Below are 20,557 nucleotides of genomic sequence, written 5' to 3'. Positions count from 1 at the left end.
AATAAATAAAAGTAAGGATGGTTTGTTAAAATTATTTGTCAGAATTTCAGATTAAATAAAAATTATTCAATTTTTTAAACATGCAGAAAAATCTTCTTCCTCTATCACACTATACTTCATCTCACAACCCACCCTGAACAGTCTATGTTTCTAAAAAGAGAATTGGCTGTTCGCAACATAAATTTCACTTAAAAGCCACAGGAAAAGGCAAATGTGATTCTTCTAACCAGATCACTCTCCTAATTGTTGTACTAATTATTCTAATGTTAAACTCAATTATAAAAAAAAACCAAGACCTAGTTACCTTAAAAGCATAGCAGAACTGATTCTCATACCTGAGGAACAGAGTTTCTTTAAAAGAAAACTAAACATAATGGCATTTTACCTTTTATTAATATTACTAACATTATTAAAAATTATTGATGTCTTCCTGGATTCTGTACATCTGATATCATGCTAGTTTTGGCATTTAAAATGATATCTTCTCTAAATGGCTTCTCCTTGTTTATTTGGTATTTGCTTCTACACCTTTCAGTTACTATGAAGTGTGAGCAACAACTCTGAATGGTGAACTTAGTATGACACTTGTGATTTAAGGCAAGATTTTAACGTATGTAACTTAAAAATGCAAATATATATACCCATTCCCATATTCTGGTACCTACCATTTCTCCACCTGTTCAGCTCCAGCTCTAGATGCTGGATAACATTCTTTAAACTCTTGTTTTTGTCTTTTTCCTTCTCATACTTTTTCTTCCACTCCTCTGCAGTCAGCTCCAGATTCACAGAGACTGTGTTCTTGATCGTCTTAGCTCTGTACAACAAAACAAGTTGTCAGTTGCTCTGCAACTTTTAACTTAATAGAACAGTAAGGATTCAGAAATTTTTCTGAAACACAAAGGGAAACTACTAAACGTTTTCAGTTTCCTGAACTGCAGTGCCACAATTCCATTTTTTCTCAAACCCTCAGTACCATTACTCCTGGAAGCCTCAACAGAAATTTCTCCGTATCAGAATCCAGCAGCCACTGACTTAGAGTGGCTTAGACATTTTCCCCCAAAAAGGGACACTCTGGAAACAGTTCTTGGATCAAGGACAAAACCAAATCCTGTCATTACTGTTCTGCTAGGTAAGCTACCACCTTGCGGCTTCTTCTGAAGTGAGACCCACAGTACAGTATGCTGTATCAGTGTCCATCCACAGTCTCATCCCATCTCTTAACAACCACCCCTTGAACTCCACCAACAAAACTCAGCCACATTTTCAGCACCACAACATGAGGGATGTCAACACAGTAAAGCAGAGATACAGAAACTCATAATTCTTGAAAGCTAAGCAGTGCTTTAAAACACATTTTTGGGGGTGGAAGGAGCAGAACTGCTGTCACCACCAGGTAACTCAGTTACTGGGCTGAGGAAATTTATCACTGGGGAGGAAGCCTAAACTTGTGCATGTGCCACTGCAGACTGGTTCACGAGTTACTGCCTCTCTAGGCAAAAATAACACAAAATTTAAACCGTTCTAACCATGACCACCACTACTTTATTACTGCTTAGCTTCAACTGAAGCTAAACGATAATATCAGAAATGCAAAGCAAGCAGGAAGAAAAAAAAAAAAGTGCAGAACCTACTCTAGGAAATCTACATTTAAAAAGAAAAACCAAACAAATTGGTATGGATTAAGAAAACTTTGTATCTTTGCCCTTCACTGCTCTGAGTCCCTCCAAATGACTCCCACGTTATTGAATAAAATACAGGCTAAGTAAAGGAATAACAGACAAACCTCCCACTAGTTTGTAAAGCGTAGGCTGAAACACCAGTGTAAGAAACTACACCTGGGAATGGGCTATGGATGCACTGGCTAACTCTCCTCTGGGGCAAGCATGTGCGCTTAATTATGTTGTTCACAGCTCCATTTACTGATTGTAAAGCATCCTTTAAATGTGGCCAATCACTAAAAGTCCTGAAAGTTTGTTTTGTCAGCAAGAAAACACTCCTGTATTTGTGCCCCATACTGCACTCCACTGATTTGCACTATGCAGCAAGCAGGAGTTTTATTACCTTAGAAATATTTTAAAATAACTCTCTACTTTAAAGATAACAGTTAACTTTTACATACTGTCCCTGCCAAAAGCATGGCTCAAGTTTCCACTCATTTAACTGGGGGTAGGGGGGAAAATGCCACACCATAAGGTTTATCAACTGCATTATCCTTTGTTGGATAAAGTACTTACTGGCAACTACAATTAAAAATAATATAAAACCACAAGAAAAGATGGAGCAGAAAGAAAAGAAACTGACTCACTTGTAACAGAGGAGTACATGCACTTGTTGATTAGTACAAGTGGGCCTGTGAAGATGAATTTTACTCCTGACACTTATTTTAATGGTGACATAATTCTTTTTTTGCTAGGGAAAATGGAAGACCCAGTAATCACCCGTGACTCATGTACCTTCCCTTTAATGTTATTCAGGTCCTTAATATTGTCACATCAGAAAAATGAAACACCACAACCAAAGAGCATGTAAAAGAACCACTTCCCATAGACAGCAATATTCCTATCCAAAAAATGACAACCCTGTGTATAGTATGTGCATTGCTCTGCAGTCTAGTGCATCACCTGTCGTCCTACTTGTGTTTCCTTTCCTACAGTTAAATGCTGTCCACAAAGAACTCCTGTTTTAGCCCAATTCTATACCTTTTAAACAAAGAAAAACCCCACAATAAACCCCAACCAAGCACTGTCTCGAAGTATTTAGTTATTTTCCTAGTTCCTTCAGCTGACATTGTAGTCAGTAAGGAACATCTCAAAAATGTTTCTCTCCGTAGAAAAGTGTTAGTCATGTCACATCACTCCAATCTCTGCTAGCCAGGTGTGCAGAATCAGTCTGAAAATTATTTTGCCCCAAACAGGAAGGTAAGTTTTACTTATTACTGAAAAGAGAAAAGAAACTGAGAGAAATGTAAGCTGAAATAACATGGAAACTGGACTTCCCCTGCACATACTGCTTCAACTACTCAAGCATACAACTTCCAGAGATCCCGGAGCACTACAGAGCAAAACAAAACACTTCTAATTTAGATTTTAAAATAAAATAATTTTTAAAAAGCTACATCACCTTTTAATCACCTTAATGTGAACTATTCTATTTTACTGCTTACATTACTTTTTACTTCAAACTAGACCGTACAGATAGTTCAGCATAACAGCAAGAAGACTGAAAACTAACACAGTACCTCCTCATCTACTTAAAATTAATTGTTCCTGTTGCTGCATTACTGCCCTGGATCCTTATCCAGAATGAATCAGCAGGACCTTTGTGACTGCTCTTTAGGTCTACAGAGGTGCAAGATTCACATTTACCTGACATCACCTGCAGTCAGAAAATTGTACATGGGGAGGTTTAAAATGAGGTTTAGACTATTAAGACATTTAAACTTCTACCATCAACAAAAACAGTGCAACTCATACTTCAGAATTATTATCACTCTTTGTTTAATTCCTGCATCTTAATATTTGCATTTTCTCAAAATTTCTGTGACACATATCAGATTTCAGTAAAAGCTTACATCTTTAATAACTTAAATTCATGTTCAGCATACAATGCTGAATTAAAACTGCAGAGCAACCTTTAACCTGATTATGTTAATGACCACTTCATCCTTTTAAATTCCTTTTTCATAAAACCTTACTGCAGTGACCTGCAAACTTCCCTTTGGGGAGTTTTTCCTGCACGCTGCTTTTTAAGTGAGTAGCTTACAGTTCTGCAGGAAACGAAGGAAACACTGTAGTGGAAGCAGAGATCACAGAATTTCAAACTTTTTGCAGTTACCTTGCTTGCAGCACACCTTTCACAAATCCCAGCAGCAGATGACAAGGACAAGTTAATACACTGGCTCTGGCAATGCCAGATGGAGAGCATGTTGCAGAACTGTTCTCCAGCCCTAACCCATACTAATCCGCAACTCGCCATTAAGAGGGACTGCAGCCAAAGGCAGCTATTGTCCTGCCATTTCTATGTACTCTTGCATGAACATGATAAAGAGATCATCTTCCCTCATGAAAATCTAAGGAAAGCTCACATTAAAGGATAAAAGTAGGGCAATGAATTAACAGAAGATTGTCAGATTAATTCTTTATTTGTGATCTTACTTCCCAATATAAAATGCTTCTTAACAGTGTGGGGTTCAATGCAAAAAATTATGCCTGGTGGAAAAACAACCCATTTTCAGAGTAATTCACTGCATTGTACAAACTGTTAAATAAATGCTATTTCAAACAATCATAATTTGCTAGAATTTTTTTCTGCTATTATAAACTGAAATGAGTAATTTTCCAAGGTATCAGAGTTCTCCTCAATTACAACAAAAGCAGTAACTGTGTAATGAGCCTGACTTATTTTTGCAAACTTTCCAAATATTTTGCAAAATAAAAAAAAAAAAAATCAAAATTATCTATTATATAATGTATATATTATATACAATCAATACATTAAAATTTAAAATATATATTATTATAAAATATAAATAAATATCAGTATTTTTGCAAACTTTTCCAAATGGAATATATTTATTGCATATGGCTATTGCAAACAAACACATACGGAAGAGAAATTTTCTTTCTTTCCATACTTACTCTGGCCTTGCTTTTATCTGAGGCCTTGTCCTAAACTGTTAAGATCCTTCTAATACAAAAATGTCCATGAACTATCATGGACATGTATCAAAGTTGTGAACATCACACAGAGCCCAGTCTTCATTTTCTTACCAGTAAAAGATGTTTTTTTACAGTCATAACAATAATCCCTGAAATGCCATTCAAGGAGAATACACTTCTTAAAAGCATCAAGAGCAGTATCAGATAAAGCAAACCTGAACATTTTCCACTGAGTTAGCCAACAGAAAACTGCCTAATACCATTATCTTCCCCATAAAATCTCAAAGAACTATGATAACACTTTGTATTTTCTGCAAGAAAGATTACCAGAGCTTAGAAGTAGTGCAGCTGCAGGCCAACATTATTTATCTTGTACCACAGGGAATGAAGAGACAGTTTTCTCAAATTCTACAGTACTACTTTGTAACAGCTCCAGAAACATAACCTATTTTAAACGGCCTACTCATTTCACTCCCCTCGGCTGGCTTGGAACATGGGGAAGAGCCCACACAAGTGTCATGCGGCCTAATGCCTAGTAGGACTCACCGCTGCCCAAACATCAGGGTTGACTTTGTTTCTGCTTCATTGAACACAGAAGGAGAACAGCATATAACAATAGTAGTTCTGCAGTTGCCACCAAGGGAATCCTGAAGTATTCGGGTCATTTTGCTGTCTCGGTATGGAACATGGGTTTTCTAATCAAATAGAAGTAAGAGACAAGAACAATGTTTTAAAATAATGATATCGTAATGAGAGAGAACATGAGTCGACAATGACAGGTTTAATGGACTTGAAGTATACAATCCTGAAGAGTAATTGTTTTGACTGTGCTAAGATCGGATAACCACTCAAGTGAAATTCAAGAAAATGAGTTTCTTATCTTTAGCAGAATAGCAAAAGTGTCACTGGTTTGTGCTTGGAAAGCTAATATTTTCTTCTTCCTCAATTGAAATGTTAGCTTATTTTTTTATGCGCATGGCAAAGAAACAGATAAATAAAAAGCCATTCTTCAACAACACAAAACAGGATTACTTACAGTTCCTTCTGCCAAGGCAGATATCACATTGCCTAAAGCAGACAAAGACTTATTGATATTTTTAGCTTCATCAAGAACAGCACCCTCTGCTCCAGTTTTGCTGACCTACCAAAGAGAACAGGCAATAGTCAGGCTCAGCTATCAGTAAGCATCTGTACAAGTACAGCTACAGTGCATAAAGTGTAACAGTTAAAGATACCCTTGGAATTAAAACAAAGCAAGCTTAACCTCAGCATGAAGAAGGAGAATTTTATATGCACTTTTCTGTTAGTAGAAGCCTGTAGTAATACTTCCCTTTTATTCCAGCATAAGAGCAAGTTGATCCTTACTTTGTGAAGGGAAAAGCTGGTAAGGCTGTGCTCACCTGAGGACACCTGGGGACTACTTCCAAGTCTGAACGCCACAGGAATATTCTCAGGACACACTTACTGGCACAGTAAGCATCTTGGCTTTGTATTTTGCTTGCATGGACAGAGAATATGAGGATAGAGAAAGCATGATCTTGCTCATCCTGAAGGCAAGGTTTACTGGTAGACAAACTGGATCCCAAGGTGGCCCAGTTGAGAAGTTCGGTGGCCTAAGACCAGCACTTTTTTAGACAGCAACACATTTTTATCATCTTTCCTGTCTCTCTTTTTCTGGGGGGGTGGGGAGGGTGGGGAAGTGCACAAAAACATATAATAAAGCCATATATTTTTCTCTGTATTAAAACTACAGAATCTGTACTTTCCTCTAAAAATGCCACTTGACATTAAAAGAAACATAACTGCATTTTTTAAGAAGACAATCTACCAAGGAAACCTCATTTCAGGTTTTCTGTACAATGTCCAAAAAAAAAGAACCACAAAAGCGTAGTTTTCGGAGAAGAGTAAAGCCTGACTACCCACTCATTTTTGAAACACCACACTTTCTAAACACCACAAAGTTATTAATTTTACATTTAGTATTATATGCAATAATAGAAATTAACATGATTAATTACTCTGATGGATGGCTTCCACATTGTACCAACAGGTTATCAAACAGTGTGTCCCAGTGATCAAACCTAAAAGTTGTGTGGTCTATCAAACAAATGCTTTTGTTTTACTTCTCATTTTTGGAAAGAAATAGAAATCTGCCACCACAATGAAAGACATTGCTTCACCATGAGTAATTATTTTGACATGGGTTGACTCAGGGTTTTTTACAGTGAGGGTGGTAAAATGCTGCCACAGGTTGCCCAGAGAAGCGGTGGAGACACTCAAGGCCAGGCTGGATGTGGTTCTGGGCAAGCTGATCTAGTTGAAAATGTCAATGCTCATTGCAGGGGGGGTGGACTAAATGACCTTTGAAGGTCCCTTCCAACCCAAACTATTCTGTAATACAGCTTGAATAAAGAAATCCATAGTGCTGCAAAATGGTGAGGTTTATGATTTATTTCATTTACAGTGAAACCATTTTTAACACTCCAGAAGATGTCAGAATGAGAATCTGGAAGCAATGACATTTTTTGCACTGCAGTACTGTTCTAGACCATTACTCTTTTGGCAAACAGATACAAGTTCTTTTCTGGTTAGTATTTTTCTATATTTTCTATATCAAAAGAGTCATTCAGTGAGCTTCAAATAGACTTCAGCTGTGTAACTGCATTAACTGCTGTTACTTCACTGATCCAACATGAGAAACAATTACAGAAAACCTAGAAACAGGACATGTATGAATATAAGCAAATTAAAATAGCTGTCTCATTTGGCAAGTTCCATAAGCATTACACTACTTTCTACAAATACCCATAACTAAGTGTAAACTATATAAAAATACTCTGGTTCAAGCCACTTCATTATAAACAAAGATATATTACAGCTTTTGGGTTTTGCATGTCACACCAATAGTTCTGATCTGCTCCTTTTCTCCACCCCACATGGAAGAAACAAAAAGATTGACATACTAATGATAACCTCAGGTAAGACTTCTGTAAAACCTAGCTTAGTTGGCACTGACACACATTCACATAACCAGTTTAGTGATCCCACTAGGATCATTCAGCAGTTAAGGTAAAAGGGAAGATTACCTTCTCACTTCCAGCCAAGTCTACCAGGTAGAGCTTTCCACTGAGTTTTTTCTCAGTTTCCACATTCTCTTGTTTAATATTAATAAGGAAGATACTGTGGCTCCTAGAGCTGTGTTCATTCATATCTGCAATCATATTTGAAAGGTTTTGTTTAAATGACAAAGAAATTCTATTTCATCAGAGCTTGCCTATGGCTAGCAAATTCGAAAGTGCAAGACCACTCACTGGAGAACCCAGACCGCTGTAGTGACAGAAGTGTCCATGCCAAGAGCTGCAAATAAAGCTCACTCACTGACTACAGAATGAGCTCCTGTTTTCTCCCAACATGACCAGATGAACCAGCTTCATGCTAAATGACAATCTTGGGAAAAAAGCTGGTTCGGTTTTGTTTGGTTTTTTTTCTCCTTTCTTTTTTGAAGATTTTTTTGTTCCCCTGAAGCAATAATATTTGACCAGAAATAGTAAAAATTCATAGCATAAGTAGTGTTCAAGGCCAGGCTGGATGGGGCTTGGAGCAACCTGGTCTAGTAGAAGGTGTCCCTGCCCACGGCAGGGGGTTGGAACTGGGTGAGCTTTGAGGTCCCTTCCAACCTCAACCATTCTAGGACTCTGTGAATAATAAAAAAACATTTCACAGATACAGTAAGAAATAAAGGTTCTGTCCTTTTATGCTTCTTCATAGACAGCTTACACAAAAAAATTATGTGATATAACAGACACTATTTAGACATAGAACTAAAATGAGTATGTTATGCCCAGCATCCTGGACAGACGAATAATTTTGAGCTGAGCAAGAGAATTTAAAGAGAAGTAAAAATAATTGCTGGGCACATCTCAGTCCAATTGTGTGAGATCTCACAACATTTAGCAAAAGTTTTTGTCAAAACCATGCTATTTAAATTCAAATTTCAGAGTGATATTTATTACTTAAGTAGTTAAAAACCCTTCACCCAGGCCACAGGTAGAACACAAGCAGTTAGTGTCAGCTTCAGCTTGTTGTAAGTTTGATTGTAACCATGTTATGCTTGAAGTTTCATAAAGTAGCAAAAAGAAAGCACTAAGAATCAGTAAACCATTTCTCATCCATTTTCTCTATTTTCTGTTACCAGAAACCCCACTACCACCTTTCACCCATTCGCATTTGTAGCAATGTTTGTAGCTCTTCGAACTCCCTTTTTCTTCTCCACTTCCAAACTCAGTTTTTTCAATAATGCTTCCAAATTTGCTCCTTGGATTTCAGTCTAGGTAAAATTCATTCTGTGTCAGCTTCTATCAGAACTTTTCTGTGTGCACCGAATGCAACAGGTGGTACCACAGCAAAAGCTGTATTTGGATATTTTTTCTTAAAGAGACTAGAAGAAACAATGGAAGGAAACATTACTTCGAAAAAAAGGTAATTCATTTCTATTACTATGATGAGAAAGGCATGGGATAGCTAAGGCAATATAGTAGTTAACAAAATGAGAAGGTAGAGACATGGAAGAGAAAGAAGTTACTCTGTGTGCCATAAAAAATCAATTTATGTAGTAAAAAAATATACGAATACCCCACCCCAAAGATCAGAGTTATAAGCTGTGGTCCTGCCAATGTGACTGCTTGGATCAAAGACATCTTACAGAATAAACTGGGAACAGGCCAAAGATACCCATCCTTTTTATTAGCATAATGCTAGTAGGCTGCATGCAACACAATGTCAACAAATCTGGCACAGGCTGAAGCAATTACGTTTTCTAATTCAGGAAGATTTGCTTGCTTTGCCATCATGGGAATTCAGCCCAAGTCATTGCTTCACTGGGATAACTTGCAAGAGATAGGCAGAGTCTGACAACTGCTCTGCAGTCTTTGCCTGCTGTTTGAGCAGTGAATTATTTTGAGTTCTAGACTTGTAGCACAAAGAAGAGAGTATCTATGTAATTTCAGTTAGACATAATTTCAAGATATCTATACTGTGTAACAATACATATTTGACACTTTATATAAAAATACTATATAATGCCATGTATTAAATTCAGGAGTTCTCAAAGCTGAAAGTCAATAAATGTTTCTGTATGCAGTGAAGCAGTGAAAAAAAGTACACACTATTCATTTTAAAGCGTTATAATTTGTGCATCATTACATCTTTCACATACTTTGTGAATGTGAAGAATCAATACATCACTAGGAAGCTACAATCACCCACACTGTATAGCCAGAAAAGCCTCCGCAGAATACTTACTTGTAACGGCTACATGACGGTTAGCTTTCCCTTCATCAATGACATCCAAAACTTCTTCAGGACTCGATACAAATCTTTCTGTACAACCCTAGAAAAATGCAAGTTGAAACCAGAAAGCTTTAGGAATAGCGCTAGCACTCCAAATGCCATCAGGAAGGATATTTAGCACTGATGAACAAAATAATTAGAAGAACCACCAACATCCAACATGATCATTAGCAAGGCAGTGCACAAAAGATGCCTTTGTATGACTTTCAGGGTAAACTGGGAGAAAATTTTCTTTCACCAGATTAAAGACTTGATACAGCATATATTCCCACTACTAATTTGGGTTAGATTACATACCCAAATTAGTTTCTCTCTCTCAAACTACAAGACAAGATGCACAGTCCTTGCTCTCTGCCTTAATGCAATATTACTGCAGGAATTATTTTATCTTTTTTTTTTCCCCTCCTGAGGATGAGAATAAACAGAACAATATTTTATGTGTATTATTAAGTCTCATATATGTTCATTACATTATATTTAAGTGAGGGCCCAGGAAGTTATAAAACAAATTCCTAACCCAACAAATCTGTTCTAAAATATTGTGAGATTATAGCACATACGCAAAAAAATTCAAGAACAAAATCCTTCAAAATGTTCTCTTTCATATCTGCCATGAAATGGGAATATGAGTCCTTAAAATTTAACACCATACTATCAAAATGTAAATGTTTAAAGTTAGGAAAATAAAGCAAACATGATTCAAGCCTGTTAATATTTCCAGAAACTATTTAAATCCAGGGACCAGTACTATTTGAACATTCACGACTCCAAACATAAGTTGAATCATTTCAGCAAACACACTGGGATACAAATGGAAATGTGTAAATAAATGAGTATGCGAGAAAGAATGAAAAACTGAACATCAAATTTTCCCTGTACCTTAACATATGGGACTCTGTTTTTATCTTCATGTACAGCAAGGTTTGTCTTTGACACTAGAAAAAAAAAGATGGCAATCATTAAGAATACTCCACAGGTAATAATGTGTCAACTATAGAACTGACAGACAAATATTGTGAACATATCAAATTTGTAAGCGAGAACTGCAGTTGCTTCCCACTCCTTATGAACTACCAATATTTCTCTTACATTAAACTTGTTTCTTGTTCTGTTCCCCTTGTACCTGTTTCTTTAAAGCTAACTTTACTCCTCAAAAACTTTTGTTTATTGCGTGGATCAGTAAAATGAACACAGACCAACTCGGATTTTGCCAAAGCAGCAAGAATTTCAAAAAAGACAGAAGAACTCGGAGGAATTCAAAACAGCTCAAATACTTGTTCCTGGTTTTGTGGTACAATTAGCGCATATTTCTGTCTTCGGACTGATTCACACATGCAATTCACACTTTCACTAACATACAGTGCACATACACAGAGACACAAATTGTAAAAAATACAGATCACTCCCAATAAATTCTACCTAACAGAAGCAAAGCAAGGAATACGTTGAACTGAATGCATCCAGAGTTAACGGGGGTGGGGAGGAGGAAACAATCAAAACACAACAAAAACCAATGGAACACTATATACATTATTACAGCTTGACTTCGAGAACATATATTGGCAATGAGGCTCAGACCTGCCTTGGAGTCTGTAAAATTCTCTGTACCCTTTTATAACCAAGCTATGTAGCACTGCAGAGGTAGGTGCACAAGAGTTAGAGATCAGATGACTTCAACTGCTAAATTCTTTTTCACAAACCCATACAGCTACTGTCAAAGAAAATAGCTGTTTCCCCTTAAGCCCTGATTCAAAGCACTACACCAAGCCCAAAAACACTTAATCACACAAGAAATGCAACACTTACCATCAAGTAGGTCCCTTATTTTGTCCAAATATATCTCAAAGTACGAAACCTAATTAAGAAACATTAGATTTATACATCTTTGTACCTCTATTTCCATATCTGCCAAAATAAAAAGCACCAAACTAAAAATAAAGCCCACTTCCCACATAGTTTGAATCACATCTTCCATGTGAACATCTGTGTATTTTGCATGATTTACAAGTCACTGATCTTTCTCCATTTTATCAGGGATTCATCAGGAATGTAAACGAAAAAAACAACTTCAGACAAATCTTATCTTCTTTTTTGTTTTTAACACAGGCAAAACTGACAAAAGTGTTGAACAGAATCAAATCAATTTGGCTACTGTCATACCAGGATAGCTGCACCACGAGAAGGGTCAAGTTTGACAACTGTAGGAGGTATACTGATATTCAGCAGCACAAAAGGAGGCAGCACCTTCGGTGGTTTAACATATGAGTTACATAAGCCTAAGCAATATAACCAATATATAGCAAATTCAATTTAAAATGAAGCATAAATAAAAGTTCTGTCTTGAATCAAGTCCCAAAGAAGAAACTGAAAATGAGCTTTTCTGTAACAGAGAAACAGACAATTGTCCTAAAAAAAAAAGAAAGGAGAGGGAGAATGACCGAATGAATGACTTTCTTAACAAAAGGGTATTCAACTCAGTAGCAAACACAAATGTGTTAGGGGCATGGTACCTAGCCAGACCCTAAATAAGCTTTACCCAGGGATTATTTAGCTAGAATACTAGATAGCTAAACTCTAGGTATCAGTAAATTCTAGCTATTTAGTAAATTATCTTTTTCTCTCATGTGAAAAATAAATCATGTGGGGTTTTATACCAGTGAATTGATCTTCCTATGTGACTACTGCTATTAAATAGAGATATATTTTGCTTTTATGCATTTTACTTCACCTGTGTCCCATTTAAAGCCATCCTCTGGATCAGCTCATTTTAACAGTCCTGGTCTCCCAGACTTAATTCACATGCTTTATATTATCCTATTAACACACTGCTGAGGACCAACACACCTCCCTGTTTTAAATGTGTCTCTATTAAAGTGGGGAAATGAAGAAAAAAATGATGTTAATTTTCAACACTGGCTCAGTTATTAAAAGAGTATGACAGTTTAGTTAAATTCTTGCTCCCACTGACAGAACATGCATTTCTCTCAATGACAGCTCCTTGTATAATCACTCACTCATTCACTGTTATTTAGGCAGCCTTTCTGTTAAGATATTCATAAATGTCAACTATGGTAAGAAAACCACTGAAACAATTCACTGCTGGTAGAACATGATTTATAAAATGATAATCATCTGCCAGGACAGGAATTTACTACATCTTGTACAAGGGGGTCCCCATCTGTTGGTATCCAAGTGCTATCATGTAGAATAGCAACACCCACAGGACAACTTTACAGATTACAAAGAGAAATCAGTGTCATTCCTATGGAAGACATTTCTATAAAAATTCAGAGGTGTCTCTTCTTAAGGAGCTCAATATTTTAAAATCTAAGATCTATTAAAATATTCAGATGGTTTATTTGTAATTCATACATTCTTCTGTGCGTACTTCATGAGCATGCCCACAAACAGGCACTGCTAAGAATGTTCTCAATACAAAATGACCTAGTCCTTCTGGAAGATCAGTGGCTATCAGAGGTTCTCCGATTATAAAAATACATACACACACATATATCCCCCCAGAAGTGCTTCAAGTCTTTAATGCAAGCAGCACTAAAAATCTACTCCTCTCTAACTTGTTCAGCACAAGAGAGACAGAGGAGAAGAGCTTCATTCTCAGAGAGCATCACCTGGTCACAGCCAGAGAAGGGACAGCGTTTTCACACTCTACCTGTGCTCAGCCACTTAACTGTACTGAAGCCATTTAGGTATAGTGTATGCATTTTGGGGGTGGGATGACAGAGGAGTACTCATTTTTCACTGGGTAATTTTACTGATGTCTGCCAGGAAACAAGATGTACCTGACCCCAACTCTGCCAGATGGACCAATGCCTCCTGCCATGGCTGAACGCTCTCCAGGAGACTGGATGAACAGTGGGAATTAAAGGTCACTCAAGAAATTTGAGAGATCATATGGCTGGGATCAAGATAGGGACATGGAAAAACACAGTAGCTGTCCAAATTGAGACTAAGACCACCATCTTAACGAATTCATACACAGGCTTCTGAGAAAAAAATTACTTCTAAACATCTTTCTGCAAATTGCCCAAAGCCATCTTTCCTCCATTTCAAACCCACACACTATACAGGACAGCATGTCAGTATTCTCACAAATGTCATGGAGATCAGTGGTATTTATGGTCATAAGTAATGGGGCTTAAGTACAGTCTTTGAGGAAGCTGAGGTGTTTTCTTACCATGCTGATTACCCTATCAACTGTGGTGAGAGACAAGACAGTCAACAGACTAGTGAACTTGAGCTGAAAACACACTCAAGAAAAACTTCCATCAAAGGCTAGTAACTGTACTAGGTTATTTCTAGTAAATATCCTTAGTAACATAATGCTTTTTTGAGTTATAAAAGGAAGAAAGGAAAAATTCTGAAGCACAATGTTACAGCATAAATGCAGATTTCCCATCCAGCTCCACTCTCTTCTGTCCAACCCATTACATAATACGTCATTCTGCATTTACCTTTATATGAAACTCCAGGTTTTCATCCATGGAGTAGATGTGATCAAAGATGTCATGTGCAATTCTTGGAATAATTCCCATGAGCTGAGGGTCGTGCAGCTTTCCCTGCAGACACAAAATCAAACCATGTCTTGGAAAGCTTTACTCAGGCACAAGAGAGGAGAAAGCCTTGTCCAAACACACTTTCCTCCAGCAGGTCCCTATGAACATACCTCCTGCTCTTGTGCAGAGGATTCACTTGCTGTAAGTGCACTGAAAAGATGGCAGAAGAACTCAAAGTCTTAGCACTCTTCACCCAACAAAGCACCTATTCGTTTTGTCAGCTCCTGCCATTTGCTAAGCGTCCTGTCCTGCTGCTATTTACGCTGCCACTCTCCAACCAAAGACAGATGAATAAACACAAATGTACAAGTAACAGCCCAGTTCTCCCAGTTAAATCAGTTATTTGGAAACATGTCAGAAACAGAAGTTTTAAAACATTTTGTTTCTCTTTCACTACTATGCTAGAATACTAAAGGGAAATCTGGGTTGCAGGGATTTGAGGATTAGAGTAATATATTCCGATTTGAGCTTGCTGGGCCTATTGCCAGGGAGCTGTGCCTTACGAATGCTACTGTTCTCCATGTTAATTTGTACAACTACCTTCCTCCTTTCTTTCAAGAACTGAATATTAACTAAAACTAACAATTTCCCTGGTGTGTGGCTCCTTTTTGCATTTCTCTTTTTGACAGACACATGCAGGAAAACTAACACCACTTGAAAACTGAATAGAAAAATAGAATTGAAATAAAAACCTTTTCTGACTACAGGATACACTTCACTGTTAATTCCAAATGTTTTATGAAACTGCTGAAATATGCAATAACAACTCAGTAGTTGTAAGACTCCATCAGAACACAGCATCTAGAAACTGTAATACACCTTTTGAATATATCTTTGTCCAAATAATACTGCCCATATCAGCACAAAGCATGTCACTCCATATAGTGGTAAGGAATTTTATTTTCTTTTAAATATAGTGGGTAACCATACAATTCCAAATCATGGGAAGTCAGATTTAATCTGTATTTGCTAAAAATTATTAAACACCAGATTATTTTTTTTAGCAAAACAGTAAGAAAATCATACAAGTGTACATATGTTTTTCAGTATTAAGCATGTCTGTGAATGACTAGTGGCTCATATTGATGTTTTGCAAGTTTCTCAACCTTCATTAGTATACTCAAATATAGTCTTCCTACACATGGCTTCCTTTTTCGCTAAAGCTAGTGAAATGACAACCTCTAAGCATCAGCCTAGGATAAAGAAAATTTCACACAACTGACAAAATCTCTCTCTGTCTCAAAGCCTGCATTTAAAGTAGTTACTAGGTTTCTGCCCTGAAAATACCTAAATATCTGGAGGGGGAGGCATGGGAATATAGATAAATCAGTTACATTGCTGCTGACTGCCTTCCCTGGAAACCAGCACTCAGCTGTATCTAAACTATGAATATTTCATCTATATTATACAAATAATATTGCCTTCTGCAGCAAAAGCATTAAGTGCTATACCATATTCAACATCTTATTATGCTTCTCAAAAACTAAAAAAGTCCTTGTCATATGATACATCATTTTATTTCACAAGAATGAAAAAAAAGGGTGAATGAATAAACTAAATCCCTGATGGAGGGGAAAACTTTGCACAAGCACACATCCCAACATTGTTTTACCTTGCCAGCTCACTACTTGGTTCTGCCACACAGTGCAGTTATTGAACAGAGACTGCGATACAGTTTTCACACTATCCATTTCTTCTCCCTGAAGAAGTCCTTGAAAAGCTCACTGAAACCAACTGACTATCCTGTATTACTGCATGGAGAGGGTTTTCCCAAAGAGGGAAAAAGGAGTTTTTCCTAAACTAGGAAAAAACAGAAATTAGTTGATACTTCTTCAGCGCACATAAATCCAACCAAAGGTACGTCTACACTATGAAGTACTGCAAAATGCATGATTCCTAAAGTGGCAAAGGCAGCTATAGAGCCAAAAATGCTAGAGCTAGGCAGCATCCCCTTTTCTGTAGTTGCTTTGACCAAGCTGCATCATTATCTCAGCCAAGGGATGATTTGAATTCAAAGATTTGTTGCAGAAACTTCTGTCTGCACAGAGGTGCATCAGCTTTGGGATCACTGCACCAGGTAAACATATCCCTTAATAAGTGTGGGGAAGTGACAACTGACAAAAGCATCTGATTAAACATTCTTCCAACCCCAACAAGCCCTGTAAAAATTATGATTTCCTTTACGTAGCTTTCTCCAGCTCAGAAGCGAAATCAATCTGTAAAACATGATTAAGTATAACTCAATCACTGCATCTACAGCTTCTTGGGCTCCAGCCCTCTCGCTATTTAAGTCAGCAGAAACTACAGTGAAACAAGATCACATTCAACACTTGAAGAATTGGAGTTAAGATCTTTAAAAGGCTGAAACACCGACAGTCTGTCATGCATTGAAAAATACTCATTTTTTACTTTATTATAAATGGATTTTTACTAAAAGATGATTGAAGCAGGTCTTACTATAATTTATGGAGACCATAAACTGGAAGGGAAGAGAAAGATAAAAGGGTAAAAGTAGGCTATTCACAGGAGAGCTGGAATAAAAAAAAAAATTAAATAATAATAACAAAAAAAAAACAACACCCCCCAAACAAAAAAAAACCACCAAAAACAAAACCAAAAAACCACCCACAACAACAACAACCAAAAACTCATCAAAAAACCCCACCAAAACACCAAAAGCCACTCTCATGGAGTTAGCTGTAACCTCAGAACAAGTTTTAGACATGTGCTGTTGCTGCTACGCTGATACTGCAGTTTGTAAACTAACCCAAAGCACCCAGATGGAGAGTTCCCTGCTCATTAAAGCCTCTCATTTAAATAATAACTTTACTTTCTACATTTAAACATAGCAGGCAGTAGCTACTGAAATGCATCATTTGAGACAGTGCAGTTTTATTTCGGGATGTTGACACAATAACTACAATCTATAAGGATTCAGTATTGAAAATTACTATAATGTCAAAGCCCATCAATATAATTTTATGAGCAAAAATATGCAATTTTTAAGAAGGTATCTATCTTGCTATACAGGTTGATAAATGCTTTTTCTAGCACAGGAGAAGGACCTATCTCTGTCAGAGAGCTTATCGTGGCTATATTACACTACCATGTCCTGTTTAAGATTAATATACTATGAAGTAGTTCACCGAAAATCCTCCATAACAGCTTTATCAAGAGGATTTACTATTTCTTCAACTTCAGACTATTTTTTCCTTCCACAACATACTTTAGCAACTTTACAAGAGGATGTTAGGTTAAAAGGGGGATTAAAACTGAATATAGGTTTGGTTCCACTTTAAAATGACAGCTTTTTCTTTATTAAAGAAGTAAACCAGCCATTTTTCTACAGTCATTTTCTTTATCACAGCTTGTAATTCTGAATATAAATTGGCTTTAAGAGATCTTTCCCCATGCCATGTGGAAGCACCAGCTCAAGCCCTGCAGACATTTTGATTTAATTACATTCAGAGCTGGTGGATTACTCAGCCATTGTGCCATCTGTGAGGTCTGAGCTAGTGATTTCCCCCATCCTCACAAGGACAGACTTAATTAGATGTGAGATATCAGTTATTGCATCCTCCAGGAAAGGAGCAACTGTGGCAACTGAACAGCAAATTCACCAGGGCTTTTTGGCTCATAGGAATATTGCTTTACTCAGCCTTCAGGTTAGGTAGGTCACCTGTGTTAATCATGTAGCAAAACCATCTGATGCTGTTAAATGAATGAAAACTAACTTTTTCCTTTTATTTAGCAAAACTTTGCTTTAAGACCTCCCATTTAATGTTCACAGTTGAACTGAAATGCTCCAAGCTTGTACAGCATTGTGATAGAACAATCCTATGTGAGGATTAAATGCTTGAACGATCCTCCTTTTCTAGCAAAGGCCTAAAATATGTAAATGTCTTCTAATTGAACAGTTAAAAAAAGTAATAAATAAACACAGCAGAAACTGACACACCTCATATAGCAGAAATATGAACAGACTTGGGACTTCAGCCACTGGAATTTGGTACAATTTGGCATTTTTCTCCTCCAAAGCAACAATTCTCAAATTCATCCGTGCTGTAGCATGTGAGAGTGATATTCCCAGAAGGGGAGTGCAAATGAGAAAACCTATAACCAAGGCAGGAATTTTCGTAATTCTGCATGCAAGGGAACTCTACAGACCCTTATTACTGTTTTCATTTGTGGATTAACAAATCTCACTCAAATCCTGTAAAATACACACATCGCTAAACTGTTAAAACAAATATGGAGAAAATACTTGATATTTTTCACTCACCACTTCTTAGTCTGGCTAGATATCTGTAGACGTCTCCTGAAAATAAACCCTCCATGTTGAAAGAAATACTACAGCTTAAAAGGCAACAGAACCTAAACATACCCAGATCTCTTTTTACTTACAGCTGAGTGCACCAGATAGCTGGCTTGTTCAAGTAATTGGTACATATAACTCTACTGCTTCTACCAAACTGAATTAATTTTGCCACTGTACCTCCATAGTATGTGTTTTTCCTGATGATGTCTGCCCATAAGCAAAGATTGTGCCATTGTACCCTTCAAGAACATCTGCAAGAAGAAAAACAATTAAAACTCATATTGCCATCTTAAAGCTTGATTATCATAATTTCAAGTCTTCCACAATGTTGATGCTCAATTAGAAAATAGTTTGTGCAATAAACAAAAAGAAAAATATGACACAACCTTTAAGAAAAAAAAAAACTCATAATAAAATCTAAATTAAAGAATTGTAGAATTATTGACATCCCATTTCCCTGGGGGGAAAAAAAAAAAAGCTCTGGACACCAGACATTTTCTCATATACCTGTGTAACATGGGAAGCAGAAAACTGCCTGCATTTCAAATGCACCACACAGAAAATTATACTGTGCATTGTTACTACTATATCACCCTCAACAGTTCATGGCCTCATTAATTTTCAAGCTTGTCTGTAAAGCGTAAGAGGAAAGCAAGAAGAAAGTCATACAAGCAGACCTGGCTTTATTGAAATATACTTCTCTCAAGGGAGAATGAATAAATTTATATTGCATTAATATATGAAAAAAATCCATTTTTAAATTTGCAGTGGTTAATGTCTACAATAGCTTTTAGAAATCCATGTGGGCTGTAAACCAGCTGGTTCTTAGGCACAGTCCCATGTCCATTCATTGCAGCTGAACGGATTACTGGGTGGGACTTGCTCCAGGCAAGTGAATTTGAAGTCTTAAGTAAGGGCACCTACTGATGCAGCTTTCATGTAAGAATAAAAAATAGGGTAATATTTACGATAGTTGCTCATAAAAAAAATGAAGGAAACCTCCAACCTAAAAACTCCACACAGCTCACACCAGACTCTTGTCAATGATCCACCTGGTTCCCAAATGCAGCAAGAATGATGCTGGCCAGGATGCTCGCTTAGGGATGCCCACCTTCCTTCTGAAATATTTATTCTGTTGCTCACCCCTCTATATCTGTACTAATACAGGCTAGCAGGAGAAAAAAAGAAGTTTGCGTGTGTGTACTTATAGGAAATATATACACATGACTATATTATATAATATTACATATGCCATATATGTTGCATTTACATAAACATAAACACATATAAACTCCTTATTTGTATTTCCATATGTCTGTGTGGAGCTGGTCCAGAGAGAAAGAATACTTAAATATGATACATTAGAAAAATATAAAAAGAATGAAGAAGAAACAAACATGAAAAAAAATCAGAGAAAAAACATAAAAAGGTTATTTCAAAGAAAAGAAATTGATAAAAAGAGAAGGAAGGAGATGTTTTTCAAAGACAACTGCTACACAGACCCAACACTTCCTATACAGCAATACTGAGTAAGGATGAAATGGGGATGAAGACATCTTAAAAATATATATTCTAATTAAACACAGAGTGTAGCTATTTAACTTGTGTCAGAACTGTTTTGGAGAGCTGAAGAGAACAGACAAGCCAGAGGCTGTATA

At 36.8% G+C, this 20,557-nt stretch overlaps 1 protein-coding gene across 1 annotated transcript in view; it reads right to left on the bottom strand.

Annotated features, from left to right (window-relative positions):
• KIF5C (kinesin family member 5C) overlaps positions 1-20,557 on the bottom strand; it is an 83,223-nt gene that overhangs the window by 30,966 nt on the left and 31,700 nt on the right. The window contains exons 3-11 of the mRNA XM_057415601.1: positions 19,077-19,150; positions 14,480-14,584; positions 11,814-11,862; positions 10,887-10,942; positions 9,960-10,047; positions 7,745-7,869; positions 5,695-5,799; positions 5,205-5,353; positions 666-814 (exon numbers count right to left, since the gene is read on the bottom strand). Coding sequence (XP_057271584.1) covers positions 666-814; positions 5,205-5,353; positions 5,695-5,799; positions 7,745-7,869; positions 9,960-10,047; positions 10,887-10,942; positions 11,814-11,862; positions 14,480-14,584; positions 19,077-19,150 — 900 coding nt within the window. The remainder of the gene's footprint in view (positions 1-665; positions 815-5,204; positions 5,354-5,694; positions 5,800-7,744; positions 7,870-9,959; positions 10,048-10,886; positions 10,943-11,813; positions 11,863-14,479; positions 14,585-19,076; positions 19,151-20,557) is intronic.

The sequence above is a fragment of the Pezoporus wallicus genome, unplaced genomic scaffold (genome assembly GCF_028554395.1).
Source record: "Pezoporus wallicus isolate ANWC-B61680 ecotype Strahan unplaced genomic scaffold, APGP_CSIRO_Pwel_v1 contig_736, whole genome shotgun sequence".
Lineage (NCBI taxonomy): Eukaryota > Metazoa > Chordata > Aves > Psittaciformes > Psittacidae > Pezoporus > Pezoporus wallicus.
Note: the sequence above shows the minus strand (reverse complement) of the source record. Positions and strands in the feature narration are given on the sequence as shown.